This window comes from Palaemon carinicauda, chromosome 7 (genome assembly GCF_036898095.1).
Source record: "Palaemon carinicauda isolate YSFRI2023 chromosome 7, ASM3689809v2, whole genome shotgun sequence".
Lineage (NCBI taxonomy): Eukaryota > Metazoa > Arthropoda > Malacostraca > Decapoda > Palaemonidae > Palaemon > Palaemon carinicauda.
Genome location: NC_090731.1, coordinates 150,355,487 through 150,372,593, shown reverse-complemented (window position 1 = coordinate 150,372,593; position 17,107 = coordinate 150,355,487). Strand labels below are relative to the sequence as shown.

The following is a 17,107-nucleotide window of genomic DNA, read 5'->3' as shown; positions in this document are numbered from 1 at the left end:
TATTAACAGTAAATTTCCATAATTTTCCATAGAGGCGTCTGAAGGAAAATGATGGCTGTGCAGATGCTGTACTAGATGTCACTTTTATTTTGCATGTTTTTCCAATACATACTTATTAATGAAAATCCTATAAAACAATTTATGTTTCAAGTCTGATAAAATTTCAGTTAGTTAGTTAGTCCAGCCAAACCACCAAGATAAAATTCTTAACTTTCACAGGGCTGGTCCAGAAAGTTTGTAATTTTAAAAGGAACATTAAAGGGAAATCACATTAATTTATGAGAATGTAACTTCCAGCACATAATGTACCTGTATTTGGAAATAAACATCAGAAAACTATACATTGGAAAAAAGGGATTTGGATACATCTAATTTCAAATTCATTTAAGAGTTGACTGGACATAACACTTTCTGAGATGTGGGGATATGTGACATAAAATGGAACAGAGTTAGGGAAATTAAAACATTTGACTAGAGACAGGAATTTCCACGAAGGGAGGTCTTACTCATGGATAATACCTACAGTACTGATATAAAGCAACTTGGCTCCTCTGCCCCTAACAGGAAGCACAGGTATGAGTTATCAATTAAATTCTTAATTTGTATATACTAGATCTTTATCAGGAAGTAATTCAAGGGAATTTCTATATCATATGAAACTGTATTGGTATAAAGGATACTCCGCACAAATAAAACTACCTAATGCATTCTTACATTAATACTGGATTGCTCTATTAGAAATGAAAATTGGGTGATTTCAAGGAAGGTTATTTTCACAGTAGGTGGAGTTAAAATGTTTAATAGAAGCCATTTTAAGCAAAGAACAAATGATAATAAACAGAAATAATAAAAAGAAATAGAGTTAACATCAACATCAGCTTAATATCAATACCCAAAATATAATGCAGATAGCTCTGAAAATCTCACATTTAACAGAAACAATTGTATAAACTATGGACCATTACCTTTTCAACATCTACTATTTTGTTACTCAAATGGTCAGTTAAGAGGTGTGACTCATGACCTCTGTTTGGAATTTTAGAAATTCAGATTGTTGCATTTTTTGACCAGGAGAAGTCTATATTTCATGCTTCAAAGAACCATCATTGCAGTTCTCGCCAATGCACCTACATCATCAACAGGCCTCAATTTTCAATCTTTGATTTGTCGCCACACAGTGCACATCTTTTTTTGTGCCTCTGCATTCTCAAACATTACTAAGTACCTGTGTTCAGTTTAATCCTTCTCTTGAGTATTATACTACTACTACTACTAGCCTCAGGTACATTGGCTTTGACTAAATTCCTATTAATTCTAACCCCATACCATTAGTTTATTCTCCTCACACAATATAAATAACCTAGACCACCTTCTGTCAACATAACCAACTTGATTTGGAGACAATATACTTGGTGTATCAGTTAACTACCATTAATAAGCCAACTCCATTAAAGACTACAAAATCTTTGTAAACAAAAAACCAAAAATCCATTAAGAAGGTTATGCTTAGTACAGTATTAAGATGAGTTGATGGGATTATGTATGTCCTGTAACAAGAAGAAAGAAGTCATTACAAGAAAAAATTAAGTGTAATAGCTAAACACGTACTGTACGCATAAAAAGTGGTTAATATACTGTAAAGTAATTCTGATTTCCTGTTTCAATACCTAACCTCTCAGAGTAAGCAAGTATATGTAGACAGGAGCGTCTTTTACTGAGGAGACAGAAGCATCCCTGCATAAATAAAGAAATTACTACATATAACCAAAATTCCACTTCACAGTCACAGGAAAATGGCAAAGCAACATATTTCTTACGTATTTTGGACAAGATAATATTACACAGTATCACAAACATTTGACAGCACACATTAAATGCATCCTCATCCTACCTTGAGTTGTTCCAACCAGCTTCTAATATCGAGGAATGACTGTTCATTAGTCAAATCAAACAGGAGAAGGAAGCCCATGGCATCCCGATAAAATGCTGTGGTTAAGCTACGAAACCTACAAAATGCAAGTGCTTATTAGTAAGCTATGTATTAAACTGATTCTCTAAGAGTGCATCAACACTTCTAGAAATGAAGCAAAGTGCAAAGATCACCATGTTTGGATGTTAGAACACTTTCTGTAATATTAATATTAAGTTTTGTAGGCTCTAAGTACTGTAGGCACAAAGAAAGGAAAAAGTCTTCAAGTCTAGAGTGGCTTCTATATGGGTATATGATTTCTTAATAACATTACCAACTACAAATCTTCTGGTTTAATTGTGTAATACCATACTGTAATTTCCTTGCTTTCCTTGAAAAACAAAGATCATGTAACAATCCTTTTGTATGATTTTCAAGTAAAAATTTAATAAATATTATCAATTGTGAAATTGAGGTCTTTCAGAAAAAAATCTACATTAAAAAATTTTCAATCTCAAATTTAGTTTGTTGAATTAAAATACCTAAATCAGGTTACTCGGCTCATTTGAAAATGTACTTCAAGACTCCCTGGCAAATAGAATAAACAAAATCTAAGTTGGAATATGAATGTAGATTACAAGATAATGATGCCAATAAAACAATTCTATAAGTTTCAAAAGAAGTCTAGGACTTAGCAACATAAACACCCTTATTTTAAATGCAACTTCATCTCCTAAGAGCAAAGAAAGTACAGGTATATCAACCGATACTGAAAAACTACTATGGTGATACCAGAGGTGGTTAATAATTCATTTAGCTCTGGTGGGCTATCACACCACTATCTTTGAATTTGGAAGATGTACATGCAATCCTTTCTACAGTGACTGATATATCACCAACAGCAAAGTTTTCCATGCTTCACTCTAAATTCAACCATAGCAAGTGCTAAAAAGAATTTTCTGGAACCTGGGAGACTCAAACAAAACCTGTACAGCAAATTTCTCTGAGGATAACACAATGAAAAAAAATTATGTAAACCCATTATTTTTGGAACCTGCAACTTGACAAAGCTATATGGCCATTCCACAAAGCAATCTAACTTCCTTTACATATATGAAACTCACTGCGAGTAAATGTAATCCAGAACGTTTGGAATCTCACAAAAAAAAAATTAACCTGAATTTACTACAAATAAGAAGAGGAATAAATACTCCAAGAGACAGGAAGGAACAGAGAAGAAGAAAAACAATACAGCTAAAGAGCCAAGAAAACACTATAAACCATTAATAAAAAAACAATGAGCTATTCATACAACACTGTAAGCATAACCCAAATAAAGAACCACCAAAGCTTATCAAACTTGGTACCACACAATACCTGTGAGCCATATAAAATTACGTAACAGCATAAATTGCCTTTACTCTAAAAGATGGTAATCTCTGTTCTTTGCCATAATTTCTAGCACTTTTGGATTTCTATTAAAAACCGAACTTAAATTTTTAGTGCAATGATAACTAAATGTATAAGGGTTGCACAAGCATAAGAAAATATTAGTGCATACTACTTCATGCTAGACTAATGGATGTTTGGAAAAACTACATTCAATTATCTTTAGAAAGTTCTCGAGTAGTGGATGCCAAGTAAAAAAGAATAGACATCTCACTTTTGCTATGTCTGGCATAATCCTTTACTGACTACATTCTGACTACTGTGTATCATATATACTGTAAAAATAAATGACCTTATATGGGTGATCATGTTTTCCACCAAACATCAATAAGTTAAGAGTAGCTAGGGAGTCCAATATAGTTTTGAAGACCGCCACAGTCCATGGCATACCATGCTGAATACTTGAAGTACCTGTATTCTTATTTACATGGATACAAATTGTTAGTGATATAATACTGCATGCTGGTGCTTCCTGAAATAAAATACTTTTCTACTGCATAAAAATCTATACTTTAATTATTCATAGAATACTGAATTAGTGAAACATTTTCAAAATAATAGCAATGCCATTCAATACCAGAGAAGGATTTCTTACATCTGTGAATTTGAATCCACACATTACTATTATTATCATTATTTAGGATGAGAATAAAAGTGTCTTAAATTTCAAGGCTCTATAGAATTAGAGCTAATGATTCATTCTTTAATATGCGAGAAAAGTTGGAACACAAAACGTATGAAGTTGGGCCGCCAAATTTGAATAGATCAGGCACATAGTGAAAGAGCAGCAGGCTAAAAGGATCCTGTACACACATGACCTTCAATTGTGTGCATCTTGTCTACACGTCTTGCATCCGGCACCTATTCTTCTCTACCTTGATAAAGACTTCTAAAACTATGGACCAACCTTGATTAAAAACTTCCACTAAATAGTAAAATATAACCATGGAAAATAGTGATATTACACACAACCCTTTTAATAAGAAATCTTTTTAAAGTAATCTGTATTTTTCCTAGCTATGGAAAATGGAGTCCTTTAAAATAGGGAACATGTCTTCAGCAGAGATGAAACTGGCATTGAAATTGTTAATGAGGTAGTTAACGAGACGGGGTGAGCACAGACGAGTAGCCTAACACGTATCACCCCGCCCCCCCCCCCCCCACAACTGCTTTATTCGAAGCTCTTCACTTTCGATCTTTGGCTCAGGTCTGAGAAGGGTGGTTGAGGTGGGAAGTTTTGACTTTAAGGGACTCAGGTTTGTATAGCTAGGAAAAGTACAAATTATTTTAAAAATTTATTTGTTCCTAAGACTATACAAATCTTTCATCCTTTAAATTAGGGAGACTCACGAATTTCCCCTAGAACCAAAACTGGCTGTCTCTTTTTCTTTTCTGGGAGTATAAATGTGCCTGGTTCCCTATGGGAGCAAAGGATAAGACACCAACAAATTCCTATCTGTCTGTCATAGGGAGGAATAAGCTGATAGGGCCTGGCCTATCCAAGAAGATTGATATGATGTCAAAGGTGGGATTCCTACCCCCACAGAGGATTGCAGTCCTAAATAATATGCTTGGTTTAGGAAGGATGGGGGGGAGATACTTTTCTGGATTCTAAAGAATGGAGTTCAGAAGTGTAACTTAACAGCCTCAATTCAGACCCAGCAAAGCAATGCTTCGACCATTTTGTCCCCAAGAGAGGTGCCAGAAAAATGAAGAAGAGCCAGTCATTCTACCTTTCATTCCAGACTTACATCTACTGTATATGTTACCAGAAATAAAATGCTTCCTGTCATGTGTGGGAACTGGGCTGGCTACACCATTACTTGAGCAGCCACCACAAGACCAACCACAAAGACGTCAAGGGACCTGTGGGTATACTCCCGTAGGTATAAGGCAGTAAAGTGGTCTGGCATTTCCATATCACAGCCATGCTGGTGCCAATACTATTTAACATCCATTCAAATGACCAGCCGCAGCACCAGAGCATCCGCAGGTACATATATGCTGATGACCTTTGCATTTCTACACAATCGACTCCTTCACTACCATCGAAGAAAAACTGTTCAAACACCCTGACTACCCTCCTCACCTAATACAAAAAGTGGCATCTCAATGCTAATCCAAACAAAACGCAGGTGTGTCCCTTCCACCTGAAAAATCACCCGGCAAACAGAGAGCTAAAGATCAAAATTATGGTGTGACAAAGAACTGAAAAATCACCCCTACCCAGTCTTCTTAGGTGTCACCCTTGACAGAACGCTCTCCTTTCAAGACCACACAAACAAAAGCAAACATAAGGTAGCAACTAAGAGCAACCTCCTTAGCAAACTCGCCAACACCAGCTGGAGAACAGACCATGAGACAGACAGCCCCAGCACTTTGTTACTCTCCTGTAAAGTACTGTGCACCAGTGTAGGCAAGATCATGCCATGCACATAAGGTAGACCCAAAGCTAAATAAGTCCTGTCGGATTATTATTGGTACCCAAAATCAACACCTCTACCATTTTTATATAAAATAGCTGGTATCCCACCACACTATATCCGACAAGAAACATTGGCAAAAACTGGAAGGCATAAACAAATTAATGACCCTAAGTATCCACTCCAAAATCATCAGGAAGCTAGGTGAAGACTGAAATATCGCAAAAGCTTCGCAACAGTGGATGGACTAGAACCAATCCGTGTAGCTGCTCATAGGCTAGAAAGTGATAGGAAAGTGACCGATGGCCATCCAACAAGGCGTGTCCAGCCCAAACAAAACCTGCCCAGTAAAACAATCCTTACCTGGAAGGACTGAATAACCCTAAACAGACCAATGGTAATAGTGGGCAAAACTGGAGATCACTGCCACAAATGGGATTACCCACCAACCCTGAATCCCCCTGTGAGGCAAAGCCACAAACAATTGAACTTATCCTATAAGGGTGCTCACTTGGCCCTCATTGCTCAGATAAAGAGATCAGAGAGGCAAATAACAATGCCCACCTGCGGATTCGACATTGGCATGATAAGATATGATCAATATTACAATATGACAAAATTAGAAGTAACTTGTATTTTCTCTAACATATACAAACCTGGAGCTATTTAATAAGGATTATACTTTTGACAAAGCTGAAACTAGCCATAACACTTTTAGCAAGGTAGAACTACCTCACCGTAAGTTAGTAGGGGGTTAGTTGGGGTAGCCGGAGTAGCCAGTCACTCCACTCACACACACACACCTGTGTTGTCTAGTCACGTTTTATTGCAGGCTTGAATTCTTGGGGGATAGGTACATGTTAGGAAAAAATACAAATTACTTCCAAATTTGTCATTTATTCTGACACACATACAAACCTTAAGCTATTTAATAGAGATGACTCACCCCTTAGGAGGGTGGAAGGCTGAACCAACTGGCTGGTCTTTGACCTAGGATTTTCCTGTACGTGCTCTGCACGTAACAGAGAGAAACCCTGACACGTCACTAAATTATACGTGCAAAGCACAGTTAGCGGCCTGAGCATTTTGGTTTATGTGTGATGCTAGACAATCTTAGAGATGTAGAAATCTTAAAATTAACCAGAGACATTACCAAATCCCACCTCGCCAGGGGGTATGGGGATGCAACAAGTATATCTATCTATACCAGGTTACACAAGGGAAAGGTTATACCTGCAGACAGTGGAGGTCAGCTTTGCAGAGCAATGTAGGGGGGCAAAGATGAAAGAAAAAAAGACCCAGTTATTCTTTGTCAATCATCCCAGCCTTATCTCTGGTTAACTTTGCCCTCTCCATCTGCTACTTGTCCATCAAGGAGCTCAAGACATTATAAACCATTTATTGTGTAGTCAACACAAAGACAATGGAGAGCATCTCCATATCCTGTAGGTCACATCTTGCAGGAAGTGGAAGTGGGAGATGAAGGTCATTAGCACTTCCAACCCACCAATGGCATGGCCTGCGTAATAGTAGCTGTTCGTAAACGTTAGGGGCGTATTCCTACCCTTAATATTATGAGCTCTAGGTCACCTCTATAAGGAGAGGGATAAGGATTTAATGTCCGCTCCATGACCTTGTAGATCCAAGTCAAGAACGTGTTCTTGGTGAGCCTCCTTTGACCTTCCCAGTGTTGGCAAATCGTGCCGAACCCTCGGGGCGAGCTATTGTATCTTCCTCAAGATAGAACCTCAGTTAATCACTGGCGTAATCGTTGTTGGTGAAGACCAATGATCATACTATGAATGACTTTCAGACCGAAGGGCTTGAACCTGGGGTCCGAGTTGTCTGGAAAGAAGTCAGATATTATTCAGTTCCTCATCGTGAGTGAGATATGTTAAAGGCAACCCATAGGGTACGCCTACTCTCTTGGCCTCAGGTAACACCGGGGGAGACTCATCCTCAGGATCAGGTGAAGATCTAGAGGTCCTCAGTCATTGGGGACCACACCCAGGACAGAAGGAAGCAAACCATGCCTCGTGAATGCGTTTTATCACCCGACTGCAGGTATGTAGGCTTGAACTCTGGATGAAGAGCAACAATGGTGACATGTAAGAAAGGTTTAACCTTTCGGTCCGAAGGAGATGCTCAAGGAACGAGCAGTGGCCTCCCATTGCCTGAGATGAGGAGCAGCCTTCCTCCTGATGGAAAATTGAGGAACTATTCCAGGAATGGTGTCCTCAAGAGAAGAGACAAACCATACATGATCCCCACCACAGAAAAAAAGTTCCCTAACCGAAGCCAAAAAAAAAACTTTGGTATCTAGACATCCTCTTCGCAACTTGTTGCAAAAAGGGTTGTACTCTTTGAGAGAGGAGGAGCTTAATAGTTTCCAGGCATGGGGTCGCAAAAAAGATACGCTATGTGAGAAATGTTCACCTGTGGTGGTCCAAGTAGATCGTGTCATAAGGAAAGTTCTCTATGGGTTCTCCACTGTGAGTTGCATACATATCACTGCGCGTGATGCGTCTGTTAAGTGAGTTGAGTCTTGCTAGCTAGGCAAGACTGATGGGCTAGTCGAATCTTTTAACAAGACAAGACTACCCGGGATAAGAGAAGCCATTTATCCTTGGAAGAATCGCACAAAAGGAGCCTGCAGGTGAAAGAAGTCTTTTTCCTGCAGGAAGAAGAGATTAATGCCTGTCATTGTTATCTGCAGTCCCTCTCGAAAGTAGGAAGACCTCTGAACAGAAGTTGAAGAAGGGAGTCTCCCACAGAAGGGGGGATTGGATAATTTCAAATCATGTACTCGGAATCCTCCGTTACAGGAGACCAAACTGGTGAGGGAAGTATTTCCCATAAAGCTCTGCCGTCATTATAGGAAATTCTTCCCAAAAGAAGATAAGATTGCAATTCAAGGAGATTTGAGAGAGTGGGACCATTTGTGCTCTGACCCTAGTCCTGAGGACGTGAGGTACCGTATGTGGCTTCACCTGCTTTCTTTAATGCATCTGTAGGAAGCATCAAATCCAGAATAAACGAGGAGGTCGACTCCCTGGATGATATTCTCGTCTGACAACCTCATTACCAGGACCGTTTTTAGTTCGGATCTCGTAGAGAACCAGAGAAAAAGAAGATCCATGGTGCTGAAACACCTGGAGTCTGACTATTCCTGAAGGGGTTGGATTTGATGGAGACTAATGGGGGCTTGACAAACCTGCAGGAGCTTCTGCAGTCAAATGACCATGTCTGTGGATGCCTCAAATTCGATACAGTAGTCTGGTATCATGAAATTTATTCCAATCTTTGGACCTTAGTAACTCGAGGAGATGTCTTGAAAGAGCTCAAGACTGTTAGGATCAGTCGGTCGTCCCAGAGTCTTTTGGAAAATGAAGCCGATCCTGAAGGAGCAGGTCGACCCCAGGGAAAAAATCCCTGTGAAAACCTGAGGTGCTGCCAATGCCAGAGCCCGTGTGTTGCTATAGGCAAGGCAATATTAAATGAAGAAACTGATGTGCTATCTAAACTGGAGCACCATTCCTTGACATGACAGGCCCGATAACGAACATCCAGGAAGAAGTCATAGTGGTGGAACTTGTACAGTAAGTCATGGACGAACTGCTTGTATAGCTGCAAGCCTTCTTCTCTTCTGACAAAGTTTGAAGATAAAACTTGTTACCCGAAGAGAGGCTAAAACTGTAGACTTCAGTAGGAAGAAGTGACCATAGCCGCTCAGCGGTATCTTCATGACCCATGTCTTCCTGCAAGACCAGCTGTTCTAATCATGAGGATAAAGAGAGAACCACTTCCAATTCATCAAAGGAGGAAGGAAGAGACAGGAGTGTATGCTCTTGTTGCTTTAATGTAAAATATCTGTCCTTGGCGAAGAGAGATGAGTACTTCGAGTCCGTAGGAGAGGTTTTTCCAATACTGGAAAACCTCACTCACAGACAAGAGAGGAAACCATTCCTATCAACCAAGCTCAGCCAAAGAGAGAGATCAGGCAACGGAAGAGTCACTATCCGAGGATTGACAAACAAGACTTCGAGTCTAGTAAGGGTTGGACGAATGTCTCTCCGGGAAAGGATTCCGTAGATGGAGGCTAAAGATGCTCACACCGACGGAGACCTGGCGCATGCCAGATGCCGACAACCTCTGGTGTTCCCAGGAGGTCACCCATCCAAGGGTTGACCAGATCCTCAGATGCATATGGAAGATCTTAGCAACTAAGTTGCTATATGTAGCTGTCAAATTATACAACACTGAATTCAATCCCCTAGATATGAAGGAATGAAAGAGGGAGTAACCCCATGGGGTTATGTCTCCTGACACAGGCGGAGGAGCAGATTCAAGGAATCTGTCTCCGCAACCGCATCCGAGATCCAATTCGCTGACAGTGCTTGTGCAACTAGCACAGGTCCTATCCATGGAGAATCACCTCTTAAGATATTCATAAAAACTCAATTGAAGCGAGGGAGGTGGTAGCAGTCAAAGCAGTAACCTCGTCTTTGAGGCACATGGCACATAAGCCATTCGGTAGCAAGATGAAGTGTAAATGAAGAACGCATGTTCATTGAACATTGGCAAGTGTGTCGCAGTCGATAAAAGATCCTGGCCCCGTGTATGCGGGTTCTTCGAAGTTCGGAGAAAGAATAACCGAATAACCCTGCTTGTGAAGAACCAAACCAAAGAGGCGAGAGGGGTATAAGCTCCAAGGTTAGTTCTTGCGCATTACCCCAGCCATCAAAGAAGAGAGCTGGGTTAGGTTTGAAGAAGGAAATCTGTGCTAAACTTCAACTCCAGGTGGGAGGGCTACCGAAGCAGCCCCAACCAAAGAGAGTGGTGTGAAGACGATCAATGTCGTCTAGATGAGAGTACTCTCAGAAAAGTAAGAGAGACTCATGAGAGGCAAAAGCCTCAATGCAGTGAGGGTCTCAGTCGGGCTAGATAGTTACAGAAGTGACTTTTGCCCCAGAAGGCAAAGTATCCAGAAGAAAACTGTAAGGTGTTGAAAGTGTATGCTGGTACTAACAGTAACCCAGCGGAGAGCCAACTATTGATGATCTTGAGTCTAGTGATGATTACGAGTCTGCAAACATCAAACGAGAAGCAAGCAAACGGCAAGCTGGTGAACAGAGAGCAAGTGAAATGGTGAGCTGTCGAACGGCGAGCTGGTGAAAAACGAGCCGACGAACGACAAGCTGGCGAACGTGATCTGGTGATCAGCAAGCTGATGAACGGCGATCTGGCGAACGGCGAGATAGCCATCAGCGAGTTACCGAACGGCAATCGTTGAACGGCGATCAGCGAGCTGGCGAATGGCGAACTGATGAACGGCACTTGGTGAACTGGCAAACGTTGGAGATCAGCGACCGATAAATTGGTGATCAATGACCAGCGAGCTGGTGAACGGCAATCAGTGAATGACGAACAGTGACCAGTGAACGGAGATCAGCGAACGGTAAACTGCGAATGGAGATCAGCGGCTAGCAATCAGTGAGCTCGTAAATGACAATCGGAGGGCTGGTGAAACTCACGAAAGTTGGTGATCAGTAAACAGCAAACTGGTGGTCGGCAAACAGAAAACTGGTGGTCGGCAAACAGCAAGCTAGCGATTGGCAAACACCGAGCTGGCAAATGGCGATCAGGAGAATGGAGAGCTGGAGGACTGCGTACAGGTGAACGGCGCTCAGCGAGCTGGGGACGTTGGCGATTGGCGAACGACAATCTGGCGATCAGCGAGTGATGAGCTGGCGAAGTTGGTGATTGGTGAACGACAATCTGGCGATCAGCGAGCGACGAGCTGGCGAACAGTGATCGGTGGCTGGTGATCAGCAAGCTGGCGAACGGCAGGCTGGCGAACGGCAGGCTGGCGAATCAGCGATTGGCGAGCAGTCGAACAGAAAGCTGGTGATCGGCGAACAGTTAGTTGGTGAACACCGAGCTGGGATCGATGAGCGTTGAGCTGGTAAATGGCTTGGAGAGCAACGATCATGAGTTGGCGAATTGCAAGTTGGCAAACGGCGAGTGACGATCACGAGCTGATGAGTGAAAATCATGACCTGGCGAGTGATGATCCTGACATGACGAGTGACAATCCCAGGGTGGTGCAAAAGGCTGCTCTCGAAGGTAGAAGAGCGAGGAATGGATGAATCGCCCATCGGCAATCCCCACACATGGAGGAAGATTACCAAACAGTGGCTAGTGTGGGGACTCTTCCTCAGAAGAGAAAGCTCCAACACTTTGAGGTGAACCTCCGGGCAGCACTCTCTGCCTCCCCTCAAAAATCTCTAGCTCAAATTGAAGGTTGACATAGAGTGCTGCCTAAGAACGAAGCCAAAGTTTGTTCTCTGGTACAAGTGAAGGAAATCTCTCCCGAAAAGAGAAAGAACGACCAACCCTTGTTACTGCTGTTGGTGGTTTTCCCTGCAAGCAGGAACATTCCAAAACAGTGGCTGGTGGAGGGACTTTCCCTCAGAAGGGAAAATTCCAACACCTGGAGGCTAACCTCTGGGCAGCACACACTGCTTCCCTTCAATGAACTCTATGTCAAATTGAAGGTTGACATCGAGTGTTGCCTGAGAACGAAACCGAAGCTTGTTCACTGGGTTTTCCCTGAAGGAGTCACCCGACGAAGGGCAGGAAATTGGCAGAATCCCTGAAGGAATGTGGCCATGTCAGCAATTCTCCCTACAAGCAGGAAAAATGCCGAACAGTGGCAGGTGGAGGGGCTTTCCCTTAGAAGGGGAAAAAACTAACACCTGAAGATGGACCCCTGGGCAGCGCTCTCTGTTTCTTATCAACAAACATTGCTCAAGTTGGAGGTCGGCATGAAGCGCTTCCTGCGAAACGTGACCGAAGCTCACTTCTGGGGTCCCCCCGAAGGGATCCCCCCTACTGGAATGCGTGGAGGCACCCAGTCAGTCCTTGTTTCCATGCTGTAGCATTAGAATGAAGGAGCTAAGGTAGAGAGTGTTGTAAAAAACAGAAACTCTCGGAATCGTGAATAAGGAAAAAAAAAAAAAAAAAAAAAAAAAAGTCAAAGGTAAGAAAATACAGTTGGAGAAGCGAGAGAGACAAAAGTAAAAAGTGACTAGACAACACAATTGTGTGTGTGTGGCTTCTCCGGCTACTCCACCTAACACCCCCGCTAACTAGCAGTGGGGAAGTTTCACCTCACTAAAAGTCTTATGGCTAGTTTCAGCTTTGCCGAAAGTATAATCCTTATTTAATAGCGTAGGGTTTATAAGTGTGTCCATACAAAGTAATACTAATAATAATATTAACAACAATGATAATAAGAATTCATATTAATCACTGAAAAGTAGCAGCAGAAGAGGAATGTTTACCCACTGCAACAGCTGAACCATGACTACTAATGGGGAAAAAACCTCCCGATTGAAGGGCTCCATAGATTTTTGAAGTGCAGTATTTTAAACTGTCAAGCACTGAGCAGATTAGCAATGCATGCGGTTAGTAAATCAATACCTCTCGGATATTAATCCACAAAATTTGTCCTCCATCTCGAACAATCGCTGACAGACTGAGTACTTTGCGCACTGATGCAGTCGAACCGTGCAAAAAACAACTGGTTGTGTGAAGACATGCTTTTTTGACATTCTAAAGAGCATTAATATTTCCATGCGGAAAAAATCCACTCATATGAAGTGAGCCTTAGAGCACAGTACAAGAATTCTATTGAGGGAATCCTGCAGGTTGTTTGATGGTAATTTCATTTCCAGTACACACACATCAAAATTTAAAATTTGCTACATTAACCAAAAAAATGTCTAGAAATTTATAATTACAGCAATTACAGATCATCATAGACCCTTTAGGTTGTCTACATCAATTTGCAATCTGCAACTGAAATCCTTCAGTATCTAAATGCAAATATCTAACTGGCTGTTTATTTGCTGAATTTCTACCAAATTTACTGCATGAAAACAATAACTAATCAGAGATTGTACTATTTTAAAGGATTTATAAGAAGCAACTTAGTTGAGCTGGTAAACAGTTATGAATAACCAAAATGAAAGAGTACATAAACTTGTTAAAAATTTTTATCATGCAGATGTTAGCTATTATAAAAAAAATAATGATGCAGTGCATTACACCCAAAAACATTTCAAAATTATAAGCTGTAATACAAACCATTACTTAATATATTCAGATCTTTTAGTGGATTATGATTAATGGGAAGACTATATCTACTATACTTGATAGCCAAGTAATGTAAGTGAATAAATACTTAAAGCCCTACTTTTCTTGGCCCGCAGTATCCCAAAGCTGAAGATGAACTCCCTGTGGCCGACCTGATCCATCTCCTCGATATATCTACAAGAAAAATATACAGTAGAGTAAAATCTGTATTACTACAATGTCTACGATATTCTCAATAGATGATATTAGTGATATAAAAATTCCATTGAAAAGTATTGTAGCACAGCAAACACATTGTCTACATATTCTCTAGAATTATGGTAACAAATTATTTAAACACTAAATAATACAAGTCATGCAAAATTCCTGTGTTCTAGATGTAGCAGATAAATTGACTATTACTTTTATCAAGCACACGAATGACCCTGAGGGACTGAGGACCAGAGAATAAGTTGAGTGCTTCAAACGTCTAAGTACATACAACAAAGTCATAAAATTCATACGTCTAGCAGCTACCATGCCTGGCAGTTAATCAGGCATCTTGGTCTTAAAGGTGTACAAATCAATTTCTCTATTTTATTATACTTATGTTCTACATCTGTTTTAAAATAAGTCTAACCAGACAGCATATAATTTCTTGGACTAAGGAGAAATGGGTGATGTTCTAATCTATGTTTGTACTTATAAATGTATGATTGGCTTTTGGTGTGGAATTTTAAAAAGAGAGTCAACTAAGCTTTCCTATGGGCTGTATAATTGTATACTCAAATTTAAAAATTATACTATTTATTAATGGCCATAGCCAGCTAGCATTAGAAAATTACTTATCAAATTACTACGTATAATGTGGTTTCAGTTACGTTTGGAACTCCTGGGGTGATCTAAACCAGGTGGCTGAATGGCTGATGTCGAAAATAAGAGAAAAATCTTAAAAATGGCACAGGTATATTTAGAAAAAAATCTATGTATGTATATCTTACCAGACGTTTCTCTCGAAAGTCGATTCCAACAGTTGAAATGAACTGCTGTTGAAATATGCCCTCAGTATATTGGTAAAGAAAACTGGTTTTCCCAACACCAGAATCTCCTAAGGCCAAAAACTTGATGAGATAATCATAATCTTTTCCACTACTCATGGTCTGTAAAAAAATAATCAGGCTCTAGTATGTCAACTGCAGGAGAAATAATTCACTTGAAATTTACAAACTTGTAAATAATATTGACAAGTTTCACAAGAAAGTAAAGATGTTACAATAATATTATGATAATCAATGATGGCAAACACAGTATTACTCCTTACTACCAACCAAGGGCTGGGACATACAGTATTTCATTCTCAAGTTGTCAACACTCTAACCCTAGGGTTACAAAGAGTTTTGTAAATACATGTTGGTCACACATACAAGATCATATCAAAGTAACAATCAAGTCACAATTCTGATTCTATTAACCTTGCCTATTCAAGTCTGTAATAAAAAAAAATGGATTGCACTATGCATTACCAAAATATAAGTTGAATTTAGGTGCAGGTTGCTAACCGCAGTACACAAAAGATTTTATTCCAAAGAAAAATCCATTGCAGCAGCTAACTACTTAAATAAAGAAAAGACCAATATTGACCAGTTTTATCTAAATAAAATAAAAAATCCCTTTATACAGTATCATTACATTAACCAGACACAGGAATTTATTATAAATGTGCCAAGCAATAGCTTTTAGAATAAAGTACAACAAATTTAAAAGTGAACTTTATTTTTCCTTGCCATACAAACCCTAGACCTTTTTAAAATAGGGAACATGTCTTCAGCAGAGCTGGAAAGGCCATTGAAATCATTAACGAGGTACAGTAGGTAATAACAGTTGGTGAGAACGGGAGAGAAGCACCACCCTTCCACCTGTCGGAAGCACACCAGTTTTGAGATAATTTGTATTTTTCCTAACTATACAAACCTGAGTCCTTTACATAGGGATAGAATATCAGCGAAGCTGGTGAACACGGCAATTAAACTTTCATAACAAGGTGGCCGGTATCAGGACGAGGGAAGCCCTGTCACCCTTATTGTTAACTGATCACTCACTTTGATTGCAGCCAGGACTTTCTAGGGGGTAGGTGATGGCAACAAAGTATGAATAAAGGACTCAAGTTTGTATAGTTAGGAAAAATACAATTATCTCCAAATTTGTCATTTGTTGTGGCACAAATGCAAACCATGATCCTTTACATAGGAAGCTCATCCATAAGTGGGAGAAAGTCCCTATTCCAACTAACTAGGTACTTATCCCGGACTACCAAAAACTCAGGCCCTTGTATGTGGTGCAGAGTTAAGGTTCTTTACATGCACCTATGGTTTATCAATACCAGTGGGTCCACAGCCTGCGCAATAAAGGATGCGGAGCAGAAAATATCTACGTAGTATCAATGATGCATATACATGTCCATGGTTTTGCTTGGTTGAAACACACTCCCCCTCGTAGGGAGTTTGGGGAATGACTCTTCTATATTACATAATAGAAAAGCTACAGGCTAAGTAGGGCTTACCCGCAAGAAATTCGATTTCTGCTGACAGGATTTCTGATGTGCCCCAAGAGAGGGGAAGATGGAAAGGAAAAGAAAGAGCCAGTTCTTCTTCCCTTTCATCCCAGTCTAACACATAACCTCCACCCTCGATACAATGCTAATGGTCCTGTGAAAGGAGCTGAGGCAGCTATACCACCTGCTGTGTAGCTACTACAGTTCCTAGCAAAAGGGCATCTAGGGACCTGTGGGTTGATTCCTACAGGTAATGGGCAATAAATGCAGTCTGCCATTTCCAGCCACCTGCCAGGAGTACTGTACCTGTGCCACAGAGAGATTCTTAAATAATGCCAGGGTCTTGCTTACTCTTCTGCCATCATGAGCTAAAACCCGAGCTCTACCTGATGCATATAGGGAGATTGGTGAATGGATGCAGTCAATAATTTCCCTCAGCCAAGAGGAGATTATATCTAGTCATTTTCTTAACTCACTGTGTGCTACCAAAGAGGTGCTGCAGGTGAGGTCAAGTTGTATGTGTAGGTCTAAGGTAGCACCTCAGCAGCTAGCTGATCATGATTATCAATTATTGCTCTAAGGCTCACATCTGGAAACAAAGAAAACCTAGAATCTGGGACTGATGGATTTTGGGTT

General features: G+C 40.5%; 1 protein-coding gene across 1 annotated transcript in view; it reads right to left on the bottom strand.

Annotated features, from left to right (window-relative positions):
• Positions 1-15,108, bottom strand: part of LOC137644063 (ras-related protein Rab-27A-like) — a 57,882-nt gene extending 42,774 nt beyond the window's left edge. Inside the window, exons 1-3 of the mRNA XM_068376966.1 lie at positions 14,922-15,108; positions 14,042-14,115; positions 1,892-2,006 (exon numbers count right to left, since the gene is read on the bottom strand). Of these exons, the coding sequence (XP_068233067.1) occupies positions 1,892-2,006; positions 14,042-14,115; positions 14,922-15,077 (345 nt within the window). The 5' untranslated portion in view covers positions 15,078-15,108. The remainder of the gene's footprint in view (positions 1-1,891; positions 2,007-14,041; positions 14,116-14,921) is intronic.
• Positions 15,109-17,107: the final 1,999 nt, after the last annotated feature.